The sequence below is a fragment of the Petromyzon marinus genome, chromosome 85, assembly GCF_048934315.1.
Source record: "Petromyzon marinus isolate PM22_M1 ecotype Great Lakes invasive population chromosome 85, UKy_Petmar_22M1.pri1.0, whole genome shotgun sequence".
NCBI lineage: Eukaryota > Metazoa > Chordata > Hyperoartia > Petromyzontiformes > Petromyzontidae > Petromyzon > Petromyzon marinus.
Window position 1 is genome coordinate 6306273 of NC_133750.1, and position 16128 is coordinate 6322400.

General features: G+C 55.9%; 1 protein-coding gene and 1 pseudogene across 1 annotated transcript in view; both read right to left on the reverse strand.

The window, feature by feature from the left end:
* Positions 1-16128, reverse strand: part of LOC116938443 (receptor-type tyrosine-protein phosphatase delta-like) — a 137050-nt gene that overhangs the window by 89122 nt on the left and 31800 nt on the right. The window contains 3 exon segments of the mRNA XM_076057929.1: positions 5098-5215; positions 6578-6813; positions 11745-12593. Coding sequence (XP_075914044.1) covers positions 5098-5215; positions 6578-6813; positions 11745-12593 — 1203 coding nt within the window.
* On the reverse strand, positions 7868-10676 carry LOC142907929 (uncharacterized; annotated as a pseudogene).

Sequence of the window (16128 nt, forward strand, 5' to 3'; positions counted from 1 at the left end):
AGTCACTCAGTCAGTCACTCAGTCAGTCAGTCAGTCGCTCAGTCACTCAGTTAGTCACTCAGTTAGTCACTCAGTTAGTCACTCAGTTAGTCACTCAGTTAGTCACTGAGTTAGTCACTCAGTCACTCAGTTAGTCACTCAGTTAGTCAGTCAGTCAGTCACTCAGTTAGTCACTCAGTTAGTCACTCAGTTAGTCACTCAGTTAGTCACTCGCTTAGTCACTCGCTTAGTCACTCAGTCACTCAGTTAGTCACTCAGTTAGTCACTCGCTTAGTCACTCGCTTAGTCACTCGCTTAGTCACTCAGTTAGTCACTCAGTTAGTCACTCAGTTAGTCACTCAGTCAGTCACTCAGTCAGTCACTCAGTCAGTCACTCAGTTAGTCACTCAGTTAGTCACTCGCTTAGTCACTCAGTTAGTCACTCAGTCAGTCACTCAGTCAGTCACTCGCTTAGTCACTCAGTCACTCAGTCAGTCACTTACTCGCTTAATCACTCGCTTAGTCACTCGCTCGCTCAGTCACTCGGTCAGTTACCTAGTCACTCGCTTAGTCACTCAGTCAGTCACTCGCTTAGTCACTCAGTCAGTCACTCGCTTAGTCACTCAGTCACTCAGTCAGTCACTCACTCGCTTAGTCACTCGCTCGCTCAGTAACTCGGTCAGTTACCTAGTCACTCGCTTAGTCACTCAGTCACTCAGTCAGTCACTCACTCGCTTAGTCACTCGCTTAGTCACTCAGTCACTCAGTCAGTCACTCACTCGCTTAGTCACTCAGTCAGTCACTCGCTTAGTCACTCAGTAAGTCACTCAGTAAGTCACTCACTTAGTCACTCAGTCACTCAGTCAGTCACTCACTCGCTTAGTCACTCGCTTAGTCACTCGCTCACTCAGTCACTCGGTCAGTTACCTAGTCACTCGCTTAGTCACTCGCTTAGTCACTCGGTTAGTCACTCAGTCAGTCACTCGCTTAGTCACTCAGTCACTCAGTCACTCACTCGCTTAGTCACTCGCTTAGTTACTCAGTCAGTCACTCACTTAGTCACTCAGTCACTCAGTCAGTCACTCACTCGCTTAGTCACTCGCTTAGTCACTCACTTAGTCACTCAGTCAGTCACTCACTTAGTCACTCAGTCAGTCACTCACTCGCTTAGTCACTCGCTTAGTCACTCAGTCAGTCACTCACTTAGTCACTCAGTCAGTCACTCGCTTAGTCACTCAGTCACTCAGTCACTCAGTCAGTCACTCGCTTAGTCACTCAGTCGGTCACTCAGTCAGTGACTCAGTCAGTCACTCGCTTAGTCACTCAGTCACTCAGTCAGTCACTCACTCGCTTAGTCACTCGCTTAGTCACTCAGTCAGTCACTCAGTCAGTCACTCGCTTAGTCACTCGCTTAGTCACTCAGTCAGTCACTCAGTCAGTCACTCACTTAGTCACTCGCTTAGTCACTCAGTCAGTCACTCACTGAGTTACTCAGTCACTCGCTTAGTCACTCATTCAGTCACTCACTTAGTCACTCAGTCAGTCACTCAGTCACTCGCTTAGTCACTCAGTCAGTCACTCACTCAGTCAGTCACTCGCTTAGTCACTCAGTCACTCGCTTAGTCACTCAGTCAGTCACTCACTCAGTCACTCGCTTAGTCACTCAGTCACTCGCTTAGTCACTCAGTCAGTCACTCGCTTAGTCACTCAGTCAGTCACTCAGTCACTCGCTTCGTCACTCAGTCAGTCACTCGCTTAGTCACTCGGTCAGTCACTCACTCAGTCACTCGCTTAGTCACTCAGTCACTCGCTTAGTCACTCTCTCGCTCGCTTAGTCACTCTCTCGCTTAGTCACTCAGTCACTCGCTCAGTCACTCAGTCACTCGCTTAGTCACTCAGTCAGTCACTCACTCAGTCACTCGCTTAGTCACTCAGTCACTCGCTTAGTCACTCAGTCAGTCACTCGCTTAGTCACTCAGTCACTCGCTCAGTCACTCAGTCACTCGCTTAGTCACTCAGTCACTCACTCAGTCACTCAGTTAGTCACTCGCTTAGTCACTCACTTAGTCACTCAGTCACTCAGTGAGTCACTCGCTTAGTCACTCGCTTAGTCACTCAGTCACTCAGTGAGTCACTCGCTTAGTCACTCGCTTAGTCACTCAGTCACTCGCTCAGTCACTCAGTCACTCGCTTCGTCACTCAGTCACTCGCTTAGTCACTCAGTCAGTCACTCATTCACTCGCTCAGTCACTCACTCAGTCACTCGCTTAGTCACTCAGTCACTCGCTTAGTTACTCAGTCAGTCACTCGCTTAGTCACTCAGTCAGTCACTCAGTCACTCGCTTAGTCACTCAGTCAATCACTCACTCAGTCACTCGCTTAGTCACTCAGTCACTCGCTTAGTCACTCAGTCACTCGCTTAGTCGCTCAGTCACTTGCTTAGTCACTCAGTCAGTCACTCACTCAGTCACTCAGTCAGTCACTCGCTTAGTCACTGGCTTAGTCACTCAGTCACTCAGTCAGTCACTCGCTTAGTCACTCACTTAGTCACTCAGTCACTCGCTCAGTCACTCAGTCACTCGCTCAGTCACTCACTTAGTCACTCAGTCACTCGCTTAGTCACTCGGTCAGTTACCTAGTCACTCAGTCACTGGCTCAGTCACTCACTCAGTCACTCGCTCGCTCAGTCACTCAGTCACTCGCTTAGTCACTCGCTTAGTCACTCAGTCACTCGCTTAGTCACTCCGTCAGTCACTTGCTTAGTCACTCGCTTAGTCACTCACTCAGTCACTCAGTCACTCGCTTAGTCGCTCAGTCACTCGCTTAGTCACTCGCTTTGTCACTCGCTCGCTCAGTCACTCAGTCACTCGCTTAGTCACTGGCTTAGTCACTCAGTCACTCAGTCACTCGCTTAGTCACTTGCTCGTTCACTCAATCGCTCGCTCAGTCACTCGCTTAGTCACTCGCTCGCTCAGTCACTCGCTTTGTTACCTATTCACTCAGTCACTCGCTTAGTCACTCGCTCGCTCAGTCACTCGCCTAGTCACTCAGTTACTTAGTCACTCAGTCACTCGCTTAGTCACTCAGATACTTAGTCACTCAGTCACTCGCTTAGTCACTCGCTCAGTCACTCGCCTAGTCACTCAGTTACTTAATCACTCAGTCACTCGCTTAGTCACTCGCTCGCTCAGTCACTCGCTTAGTCACTCATTCACTCGTTTAGTCACTCAATTACCCAGTCACTTGCTTAGTCACTCAGTCTCTTGCTAAGTCACTCAATCCGTCACTTGCTAAATCACTCACTCCGGCACCCAGTCACTCACTCAGTCACTCATTCAGTCACTCAGTCACTCGCTTAGTCACACCCACTCACTCATTCATCCACTCACCCCCCTAGTCACCCATAGTCACCCCTAGTCACCCCCTAGTCACCCCGTAGTCACTCCCTAGTCACCCTCTAGTCACCCTGTAGTCACCCCCTAGTCACCCCATAGTCACCCCTAGTCACCCCCTAGTCACCCCTAGTAACTCCTAGTCACCCCCTAGTCACCCCGTAATCACCCCCTAGTCACCCCTAGTCACCCCTAGTCACCCCTAGTCACCCCGTATTCACCCTAGTCACCCCTAGTCACCCCTAGTCACCGTGTAGTCACCCCTAGTCACCCTCTAGTCACCCTCTAGTCACCCCCTAGTCACCCCCTAGTCACCCCTAGTCACCCTGTAGTAACCCCGTAGTCACCCCGTAGTCACCCCGTAGTCACCCCTAGTCACCCCGTAGTCACCCATAGTCACCCATAGTCACCCATAGTCACCCCTAGTCACCCCCTAGTCACCCCCTAGTCACCCTGTAGTCACCCCCTAGTCACCCCCTAGTCACCCTGTAGTCACCCCTAGTCACCCCCTATTCACCCACTAGTCACCCTCTATTCACCCCCTAGTCACCCCTAGTCACTGGTAGTCACCACTAGTCACCCTCTAGACACCCTGTAGTCACCCCCTAGTCACCCCTAGTCAGTCACCCCCTAGTCACCCCTAGTCACCGCTAGTCACCGCTAGTCACCCCTAATCACCCCCTAGTCACCCTGTAGTCACCCTGTAGTCACCGCTAGTCATGCCTAGTCACCCCTAGTCACCCCTAGTCACCCTGTAGTCACCCCTAGTCACCCCTAGTCACCCCCTAGTCACCCTTCAGTCACCCCTAGTCACCGCTAGTCACCCCCTAGTCACCCTGTAGTCACCCCTAGTCACCCCCAGGTCACCCCCTAGTCACCCCCTAGTCACCCCTAGTCACCCTGTAGTCACCCCCTAGTCACCCTGTAGTCACCCCCTAGTCACCCCTAGTCACCCCTAGTCACCCTGTAGTCACCCCCTAATCACCCTGTAGTCACCCTGTAGTCACCCCTAGTCACCCCTAGTCACCCTCTAGTCACCACTAGTCACCCTGTAGTCACCCCTAGTCACACCTAGTCACCCCCTAGTCACCCCTAGTCACCCTGTAGTCACCCCTAGTTACACCAAGTCACCTGTAGTCACTCCCTAGTCACTCCCTAGTCAGTCACCCCCTAGTCACCCTGTAGTCACCCTGTAGTCACCCACTAGTCACCCCTAGTCACCCCTAGTCACCGTGTATTCACCCTAGTCACCCCCCTAATCACACCCTAGTCACCCTTCAGTCACCCCTAGTCACCCCCTAGTCACCGCTAGTCACCCCCTAGTCACCCTGTAGTCACCCCTAGTCACCCCAGGTCACCCCCTAGTCACCCCCTAGTCACCCCTAGTCACCCTGTAGTCACCGCTAGTCACCCTGTAGTCACCCTGTAGTCACCCCCTAGTCACCCCTAGTCACCCTGTAGTCACCCTGTAGTCACCCTGTAGTCACCCCTAGTCACCTCTAGTCACCCTCTAGTCACCCTGTAGTCACCCTGTAGTCACCTCTAGTCACCCTCTAGTCACCCTGTAGTCACCCTGTAGTCACCCCTAGTCACCCTCTAGTCACCCTGTAGTCACCCCTAGTCACCCCCTAGTCACCCTGCAATCACCCCTAGTCACACCCTAGTCACCCCGTAGTCACCCTGTAGTCACCCCTAGTCACCCTGTAGTCACCCTGTAGTCACTCACCGGCCCCCGTGGTGGAGCACAGCCGGGGACGACTTCGTGCTCCATCTCCCTTGGTTGTGTAAGCGGCGACTGTGAGTGAGTAAGTCGCTTCTGCCTGAAGTCCACCAATCACCAACTCCTAGTCAGTCACACGGTCAGGCAGTCACGTGGTCAGTCACAAAGTCACCCACCCACCCACCCACTCACCCACCGACCCACTCACTCTCTCACTCACTCACCCACTCACTCACTCACCCACCCACTCACTCACCCACCCACTCACTCACTCACTCACCCACTCACTCACTCACTCACCCACCCACTCACTCACCCACCCACTCACTCACTCACCCACCCACTCACTCACTCACCCACTCACTCACTCACCCACCCACTCACTCACCCACCCACTCACTCACTCACCCACTCACTCACTCACTCACCCACCCCCCACCCACCCACCCACTCACTCACTCACCCACTCACTCACTCACCCACTCACTCACCCATCCACTCACTCACCCACTCACCTACTCACTCACCCACTCACCTACTCACTCACCCACTCACTCACCCATCCACCCACTCACTCACCCATCCACCCACTCACCCACTCACCCACCCACTCACTCACTCACCCACCCACCCACCCACTCACTCACCAACCCACCCACTCACTCACCCACCCACCCACCCACTCACTCACCCACCCACCCACCCACTCACCCACCCACCCACTCACCCACTCACCCACCCACCCACTCACCCACCCACCCACTCACCCACCCACCCACCCCCCCACCCACCCACTCACTCACCCACTCACCCACTCACCCACTCACCCACCCACCCACCCACTCACCCACCCACCCACCCACTCACCCACCCACTCACTCACCCACTCACTCACCCACCCACTCACTCACCCACCCACCGACTCACTCACTCACTCACCCACGCACCCACCCACTCACTCACTCACTCACCCACTCACTCACCCACCCCCCACCCACTCACTCACTCACCCACTCACTCACTCACCCACTCACTCACCCACCCACCCACTCACTCACCCACTCACTCACCCATACACTCACTCACCCACTCACCTACTCACTCACCCACTCACTCACCCATCCACCCACTCACCCACTCACCCACCCACTCACCCACTCACTCACTCACCCACCCACCCACTCACTCACCCACCCACCCACTCACTCACCCACTCACCCACCCACCCACTCACCCACCCACTCACCCACTCACCCACCCACCCACTCACTCACCCACTCACCCACCCACTCACTCACCCATCCACCCACCCACTCACCCACCCACCCACCCACTCACCCACCCACCCACCCACTCACTCACTCACTCACCCACCCACTCACTCACCCACCCACCCACTCACCCACCCACTCACTCACCCACCCACTCACCCACTCACTCACTCACCCACCCACTCACTCACCCACCCACTCACCCACCCACTCACCTCAACCTCAGGCATCATGACGTCCTTGATGAAGGGAGTAGTTTTGTATCCACCTCCACCACCACCTCCACCACCTCCACCACCACCGCCACCATCACTCAGCAACAGGCTGTAGTGAACGAGGTAGCCCCTGATGAGTCCGTGACAAGAGTCTGCAGGTGGCGGTCTCCACGTGACGCGGATTGCCGTGGAATTCACCGCCTCCACTTGCACGCGGCGTGGTGGAGAGCTGGGGACTGGTGGTGGGGGGGTGGGTGGGGGGGTGGGTGAGTGGGTGGGTGGGTGGGGGGGTGGGTGAGTGGGTGAGTGGGTGGGTGAGTGGGTGGGTGGGTGGGTGAGTGGGTGAGTGAGTGAGTGGGTGAGTGAGTGAGTGAGTGGATGGGTGAGTGGGTGAGTGAGTGGGTGAGTGAGTGAGTGCGTGAGTGGGTGAGTGAGTGGGGGGGTGAGTGAGTGAGTGAGTGGGTGAGTGGGTGAGTGAGTGGGTGGGTGGGTGAGTGGGTGAGTGAGTGGGTGAGTGAGTGGGTGAGTGGGTGAGTGAGTGGGGGGGTGAGTGAGTGAGTGGGTGAGTGAGTGAGTGGGTGAGTGAGTGAGTGGGTGAGTGAGTGGGTGGGTGGGTGAGTGGGTGAGTGAGTGGGTGAGTGAGTGGGTGAGTGGGTGGGTGAGTGAGTGAGTGGGTGGGTGAGTGAGTGAGTGAGTGCATGAGTGGGTGAGTGAGTGGGGGGGTGAGTGAGTGAGTGGGTGAGTGAGTGAGTGGGTGAGTGAGTGAGTGGGTGAGTGAGTGGGTGGGTGGGTGAGTGGGTGAGTGAGTGGGTGAGTGAGTGGGTGAGTGGGTGAGTGAGTGGGGGGGTGAGTGAGTGAGTGGGTGAGTGGGTGAGTGAGTGAGTGAGTGGGTGAGTGAGTGGGTGGGTGGGTGAGTGGGTGAGTGAGTGGGTGAGTGAGTGGGTGAGTGGGTGGGTGAGTGAGTGAGTGGGTGGGTGAGTGAGTGAGTGGGTGGGTGAGTGAGTGGTGGGGTGAGTGGGTGGGTGAGTGAGTGAGTGAGTGGGTGAGTGAGTGGGTGAGTGAGTGAGTGAGTGGGGGGGTGAGTGAGTGGGGGGGTGAGTGGGTGGGTGAGTGAGTGAGTGAGTGGGTGAGTGAGTGAGTGAGTGGGTGAGTGGGTGAGTGAGTGGGGGGGTGAGTGAGTGGGTGAGTGGGTGGGTGAGTGAGTGAGTGGGTGAGTGAGTGGGGGGGTGAGTGAGTGGGGGGGTGAGTGAGTGGGGGGGTGAGTGAGTGGGTGAGTGAGTGGGTGGGGGGGGGGTGAGTGGGGGGGTGAGTGAGTGGGTGAGTGAGTGACTGAGTGACTGAGTGGGTGACTGAGTGAGTGACTGGGTGAGTGAGTGACTGAGTAACTGAGTGAGTGAGTGGGTGACTGAGTGAGTGACTGAGTGAGTGACTGAGTGAGTGACTGAGTGAATGACTGAGTGACTGAGTGGGTGACTGAGTGAGTGAGTGGGTGACTGAGTGAGTGACTGAGTAACTGAGTGAGTGAGTGGGTGACTGAGTGAGTGACTGAGTGAGTGACTGAGTGAGTGAGTGACTGAGTGGGTGACTGAGTGGGTGACTGAGTGACTGAGTGGGTGACTGAGTGACTGAGTGGGTGACTGAGTGACTGAGTGGGTGACTGAGTGGGTGACTGAGTGACTGAGTGAGTGACTACGTGAGTGGGTGACTGAGTGAGTGACTGAGTGGGTGACTGAGTGACAGAGTGAGTGACTAAGTGAGTGGGTGACTGAGTGAGTGACTGAGTAACTGAGTGAGTGAGTGGGTGACTGAGTGAGTGACTGAGTGAGTGACTGAGTGAGTGAGTGACTGAGTGGGTGACTGAGTGGGTGACTGAGTGACTGAGTGGGTGACTGAGTGACTGAGTGGGTGACTGAGTGACTGAGTGGGTGACTGAGTGGGTGACTGAGTGACTGAGTGAGTGACTACGTGAGTGGGTGACTGAGTGGGTGACTAAGTGACTGAGTGAGTGACTGAGTGGGTGACAGAGTGACTGAGTGAGTGACTGAGTGGGTGACTGAGTGCGTGACTGAGTGGGTGACTGAGTGACTAAGTGAGTGGGTGACTGAGTGGGTGACTAAGTGAGTGGGTGACTGAGTGAGTGACTGAGTGGGTGACTAAGTGAGTGAGTGACTGAGTGGGTGACTGAGTGGGTGACTGAGTGGGTGAGTGACTGAGTGGGTGACTGAGTGGGTGAGTGACTGAGTGGGTGACTGAGTGGGTGACTGAGTGACTAAGTGAGTGGGTGACTGAGTGGGTGACTGAGTGGGTGACTAAGTGAGTGAGTGACTAAGTGAGTGAGTGGGTGACTGAGTTAGTGACTGACTGGGTGAGTGACTGAGTGAGTGAGTGACTGAGTGGGTGACTAAGTGAGTGGGTGACTGAGTAGGTGGGTGACTGAGTGGGTGAGTGACTGAGTGAGTGAGTGACTGAGTGGGTGAGTGGGTGACTAAGTGAGCGAGTGACTGAGTGGGTGACTGAGTGAGTGACTGAGTGGGTGAGTGACTGAGTGAGTGACTGAGTGGGTGAGTGACTGAGTGAGTGACTGAGTAGGTGAGTGACTGAGTGAGTGACTGAGTGGGTGACTGAGTGGGTGACTGAGTAGGTGAGTGGGTGAGTGGGTGACTAAGTGAGCGAGTGACTGAGTGGGTGACTGAGTGAGTGAGTGACTGAGTGACTGAGTGAGTGACTAAGTGAGTGAGTGACTGAGTGAGTGACTGAGTGAATGACTGAGTGACTGAGTGGGTGACTGGGTGAATGACTGGGTGAGTGAGTGACTGAGTAACTGAGTGAGTGAGTGTGTGACTGAGTGAGTGACTGAGTGAGTGACTAAGTGAGTGAGTGACTGAGTGGGTGACTGAGTGGGTGACTGAGTGGGTGACTGAGTGACTGAGTGGGTGACTGAGTGGGTGACTGAGTGACTGAGTGAGTGACTAAGTGAGTGGGTGACTGAGTGAGTGACTGAGTGGGTGACTGAGTGAGTGACTGAGTGGGTGACTGAGTGACAGAGTGAGTGACTGAGTGGGTGACTGAGTGAGTGACTGAGTGGGTGACTAAGTGCATGAGTAACTGAGTGGATGACTGAGTGGGTGACTAAGTGAGTGGGTGACTGAGTGAGTGACTGAGTGGGTGACTAAGTGAGTGAGTGACTGAGTGGGTGACTGAGTGGGTGACTGAGTGGGTGAGTGACTGAGTGGGTGACTGAGTGGGTGAGTGAGTGAGTGGGTGACTGAGTGGGTGACTGAGTGGGTGACTGAGTGGGTGACTGATTGATTAAGTGAGTGGGTGACTGAGTGACTAAGTGAGTGGGTGACTGAGTGAGTGGGTGACTGAGTGAGTGACTGAGTGGGTGACTGAGTGGGTGACTAAGTGAGTGAGTGACTAAGTGAGTGAGTGGGTGACTAAGTGAGTGAGTGACTGAGTGGGTGACTGAGTGACTGAGTGAGTGACTGAGTGGGTGAGTGACTGAGTGAGTGAGTGACTGAGTGGGTGACTAAGTGAGTGGGTGACTGAGTAGGTGGGTGACTGAGTGGGTGAGTGACTGAGTGACTGAGTGGGTGAGTGGGTGACTAAGTGATCGAGTGACTGAGTGGGTGACTGAGTGAGTGACTGAGTGGGTGAGTGACTGAGTGAGTGACTGAGTAGGTGAGTGACTGAGTGAGTGACTGAGTGGGTGAGTGACTGAGTGAGTGACTGAGTGAGTGACTGAGTGGGTGACTGAGTGGGTGACTGAGTGGGTGACTGAGTAGGTGAGTGGGTGACTAAGTGAGTGAGTGACTGAGTGGGTGACTGAGTGACTGAGTGAGTGACTGAGTGGGTGAGTGACTGAGTGAGTGACTGAGTGAGTGACTGAGTAGGTGAGTGGGTGACTAAGTGAGTGAGTGACTGAGTGGGTGACTGAGTGACTGAGTGAGTGACTGAGTGGGTGAGTGACTGAGTGGGTGACTGAGTGGGTGACTGAGTAGGTGGGTGACTGAGTGAGTGACTGAGTGGGTGACTGAGTGGGTGACTGAGTGACTGAGTGAGTGACTGAGTGGGTGAGTGACTGAGTGGGTCACTGAGTGGGTGACTAAGTGAGTGGGTGACTGAGTGAGTGACTGAGTGAGTGACTGAGTGGGTGAGTGACTGAGTGAGTGACTGACTAAGTGACTGAGTGGGTGACTGAGTGGGTGACTAAGTGAGTGAGTGACTGAGTGACTGAGTGAGTGACTGAGTGAGTGGGTGAGTGACTGAGTGGGTGACTGAGTGAGTGGGTGAGTGACTGAGTGACTAAGTGAGTGAGTGACTGAGTGAGTGAGTGACTGAGTGGGTGACTAAGTGAGTGAGTGACTGAGTGACTGACTAAGTGACTGAGTGGGTGACTAAGTGAGTGACTGAGTGAGTGAGTGAGTGACTGAGTGACTGAGTGAGTGAGTGAGTGACTGAGTGAGTGAGTGAGTGACTGAGTGAGTGAGTGACTGACTGAGTGACTGACTGAGTGACTGACTGAGTGACTGAGTGACTGAGTGACTGACTGAGTGACTGACTGACTGACTGAGTGAGCGGGTGACTGAGTGACTGAGTGACTGAGTGAGTGACTGAGTGACTGAGTGAGTGAGTGACTGAGTGAGTGACTGAGTGACTGAGTGAGTGACTGAGTGACTGAGTGAGTGACTGAGTGGGTGACTGAGTGACTGAGTGAGTGACTGAGTGAGTGAGTGACTGAGTGACTGAGTGACTGAGTGAGTGACTGAGTGACTAAGTGAGTGAGTGACTGAGTGAGTGAGTGACTGAGTGACTGAGTGAGTGACTGAGTGACTGAGTGAGTGACTGAGTGACTGAGTGAGTGACTGAGTGACTGAGTGACTGAGTGGGTGACTGAGTGACTAAGTGAGTGAGTGACTGAGTGACTGAGTGAGTGACTGAGTGACTGAGTGAGTGACTGAGTGACTGAGTGACTGAGTGAGTGACTGAGTGACTAAGTGAGTGAGTGACTGAGTGAGTGAGTGACTGAGTGACTGAGTGAGTGACTGAGTGACTGAGTGAGTGACTGAGTGACTGAGTGAGTGACTGAGTGAGTGAGTGACTGAGTGAGCGGGTGACTGAGTGGGTGACTGAGTGAGTGGGTGACTGAGCAGGTGGGTGACTTCACCATCCTCCTCCGTGCGCTCCACCACGATGTCGCTGGCCGGGCCCTCGCCAGCGGCGGTAGCAGCGGCGACGTTCACGGCGTAGCGAGTCCAACGTGCCAGCCCAGGCAGAGTCACGGAGAGCGTGCCCGGCCCAACCACCAGCACAGCCTCCTCCACCTCACCAACACCACCAACACCACCAGCACCACCACCACCACCAACACCACCACCAGCAGCACCACCACCAGCACCAACACCAGCACCACCAGCACCAACACCAGCACCACCAGCACCAACACCACCACCACCACCAGCACCACCACCAACACCACCAGCAACACCACCACCATCACCACCACCAGCACCACCACCACCAACACCAGCACCAACACTACCAACACCACCACCAACACCACCACCACCAGCACCACCACTACCACCAACACCAGCACCACCAACACCAGCACCACCAGCACCACCACCACCACCAGCACCGCCACCACCACCACCACCACCTCCTCCTCCTCTATTCACGGCATCGCCATCATCGCCACCGTCATCATCATCATCATCGTGGTCTTCATCTCCGTCACCATCATCGCCACCATCATCGTCATCATCATCATCGCCGGCGGTGGCCTTATGAGCCTCCTTGCTGTCGTGGTTGTTGTTGTGGTTGTTGTTGTTGTGGTTGTGGTTGTTGTTGTTGTGGTTGTTGTGGTGGTGGTGGTGGCCGAGTGGCCGGTATCTGACGGTATAGGCGACGATTTCCCCGTTGCAGAACTCGGCCGGTGGAGGCCCCCAACGAGCCTCCAGGCTGCGAGAGCTGAGGGCACTCAGTGTGAGAGACACGGGGGGAGCTGATGGGGCTGGTGGGGGGAGAGTGGGGGGAGTGTGGGGGGAGTGGGGGGTGGGTGGGTGAGTGGGTGAGTGGGGGGAGTGGGGGGAGTGGGGGGAGTGGGGGGGGAGTGAGTGGGTGGGTGGGTGGGTGAGTGAGTGGGTGAGTGAGTGGGTGGGTGAGTGAGTGGGTGAGTGAGTGAGTGGGTGGGTGAGTGGGTGGGTGGGTGAGTGAGTGAGTGAGTGGGTGGGTGGGTGAGTGAGTGAGTGGGTGGGTGAGTAAGTGAGTGAGTGGGTGGGTGAGTGAGTGGGTGAGTGAGTGAGTGGGTGGGTGAGTGAGTGGGTGAGTGGGTGGGTGGGTGAGTGAGTGAGTGAGTGGGTGAGTGAGTGGGTGGGTGAGTGGGTGGGTGAGTGGGTGGGTGGGTGGGTGAGTGAGTGGGTGGGTGAGTGGGTGGGTGAGTGGGTGGGTGAGTGGGTGGGTGGGTGAGTGAGTGGGTGGGTGAGTGGGTGGGTGAGTGAGTGGGGGGAGAGTGGGGGGGAGAGTGGGGGGGGGGAGAGTTGGTGAGTGAGTGAGTGGGTGGGTGAGTGGGTGGGTGAGTGGGTGGGTGAGTGGGTGAGTGGGTGGGTGAGTGAGTGGCGGGAGAGTGGGGGGGGAGAGTGGGGGGGAGAGGGGAGTGGGGGAGTGGGGGGGAGATTGGGGAGAGTGGGGGGAGAGTGGGGGGAGAGTGGGGGGGGGAGAGTGGGGGGGGGGTGGGGAGAGATAATATTAAAGTGTGTGTCTCTGTGTGTGTCTCTGTGTGTGTCTCTGTGTGTCTCTCTGTGTGTGTCTCTGTGTGTGTCTCTCTGTGTGTCTCTGTGTGTGTCTTGTTTGTGTCTCTGTGTGTGTCTCTGTGTGTGTCTTGTTTGTGTCTCTGTGTGTGTCTCTCTGTGTGTCTCTCTGTGTGTCTCTCTGTGTGTGTCTCTCTGTGTGTCTCTCTGTGTGTCTCTCTGTGTGTCTCTGTGTGTGTGTCTCTGTGTGTCTCTGTGTGTGTCTCTGTTTGTGTCTCTGTGTGTGTCTCTGTGTGTCTCTCTGTGTGTCTCTCTGTGTGTCTCTCTGTGTGTGTCTCTCTGTGTGTCTCTGTGTGTGTGTCTCTGTTTGTCTCTCTGTGTGTGTCTCTGTGTGTCTCTCTGTGTGTCTCTCTGTGTGTGTCTCTCTGTGTGTCTCTCTGTGTGTCTCTGTTTGTGTCTCTCTGTGTGTGTCTCTGTGTGTGTCTCTGTTTGTGTCTCTATGTGTGTCTTGTTTGTGTCTCTCTGTGTGTCTCTGTGTGTCTCTGTGTGTGTCTCTGTTTGTGTCTCTGTGTGTGTCTCTGTGTGTGTCTTGTTTGTGTCTCTCTGTGTGTGTCTCTGTGTGTGTCTCTGTTTGTGTCTCTCTGTGTGTCTCTGTGTGTCTCTCTGTGTGTCTCTCTGTTTGTGTCTCTCTGTGTGTCTCTCTGTGTGTCTCTCTGTGTGTCTCTGTGTGTGTGATCATTTCCATTAAGCCTGGGGGAGCTGAGGGGGCTGTGGGGTGTGAGTCTATGACAGTGCTGAGTCTATGACAGTGCTGAGTCTATGGGTGGCAGTGCTGAGTCTATGGGTGCCAGTGCTGAGTCTATGGGTGACAGTGCTGAGTCTATGGGTGCCAGTGCTGAGTCTATGGGTGGCAGTGCTGAGTCTATGGGTGACAGTGCTGAGTCTATGGGTGGCAGTGCTGAGTCTATGGGTGGCAGTGCTGAGTCTATGGGTGGCAGTGCTGAGTCTATGGGTGCCAGTGCTGAGTCTATGGGTGGCAGTGCTGAGTCTATGACAGTGCTGAGTCTATGACAGTGCTGAGTCTATGACAGTGCTGAGTCTATGGGTGACAGTGCTGAGTCTATGACAGTGCTGAGTCTATGACAATGCTGAGTCTATGACAGTGCTGAGTCTATGGGTGACAGTGCTGAGTCTATGACAGTGCTGAGTCTATGGGTGACAGTGCTGAGTCTATGAGTGACAGTGCTGAGTCTATGGGTGACAGTGCTGAGTCTATGGGTGACAGTGCTGAGTCTATGGGTGACAGTGCTGAGTCTATGGGTGACAGTGCTGAGTCTATGACAGTGCTGAGTCTATGGGTGGCAGTGCTGAGTCTATGACAGTGCTGAGTCTATGACAGTGCTGAGTCTATGACATTGCTGAGTCTGTGACAGTGCTGAGTCTGTGACAGTGCTGAGTCTAAGGGCACGTCATGTGACACGTGACTGCACACACTTACCTGTGACCTTGCAACCAATGGGAATCCTCCATGCGCACGGCATTATGGGTCACAACGGTGCATTGTGGGTTAATCGTCACGGCACACCACTCGCTCACACCTCAAAGACTTCCCTCTCTGCGCTACGCAAGCCGGTACCGTGTGGGGGCAGAGACACGGGGAGACACGGGGAGACACGGGGAGACACGGGGAGACACGGGGAGACACTGGGAGACACGGGGAGACACGGGGAGACACGGGGAGACACTGGGAGACACGGGGAGACACTGGGAGACACGGGGAGACACTGGGAGACATGGGGAGACACTGGGAGACACGGGGAGACACGGGGAGACACGGGGAGACACGGGGAGACACGGGGAGACACTGGGAGACACGGGGAGACACGGGGAGACACGGGGAGACACTGGGAGACACGGGGAGACACTGGGAGACACGGGGAGACACTGGGAGACATGGGGAGACACTGGGAGACACGGGGAGACACTGGGAGACACGGGGAGACACGGGGAGACACTGGGAGACACGGGGAGACACGGGGAGACACGGGGAGACACGGGGAGAGACTGGGAGACACGGGGAGAGACACGGGGAGACACGGGGAGAGACACGGGGAGACACGGGGAGACACGGGGAGACACTGGGAGACACGGGGAGACACGGGGAGAGACACGGGGAGACACGGGGAGACACTGGGAGACACGGGGAGACACGGGGAGAGACACTGGGAGACACGGGGAGAGACACTGGGAGACACTGGGGGAGACACTGGGAGACACGGGGAGAGACTGGGAGACACGGGGAGAGACACGGGGAGACACGGGGAGAGACACGGGGAGACACGGGGAGACACGGGGAGACACTGGGAGAGACGGGGAGAGACACGGGGAGACACTGGGAGACACGGGGAGACACGGGGAGACACGGGGAGACACGGGGAGACACGGGGAGACACGGGGAGAGACACGGGGAGACACGGGGATACACGGGGAGACACGGGGAGACACGGGGAGACACGGGGATACACGGGGAGACACTGGGAGACACGGGGAGACACTGGGAGACACGGGGAGACACGGGGAGACACGGGGAGACACTGGGAGACGCGGGGAGACGCGGAGAGACACTGGGAGACACGGGGAGACACGGGGAGACACTGGGAGACACGGGGAGACACTGGGAGACACGGGGAGAGACACGGGGAGAGACACGGGGAGAGACACGGGGAGACACGGGGAGACACGGGGAGACACGGGGAGAGACACGGGGAGACACGGGGAGAGACACGGGGAGAGAGACAC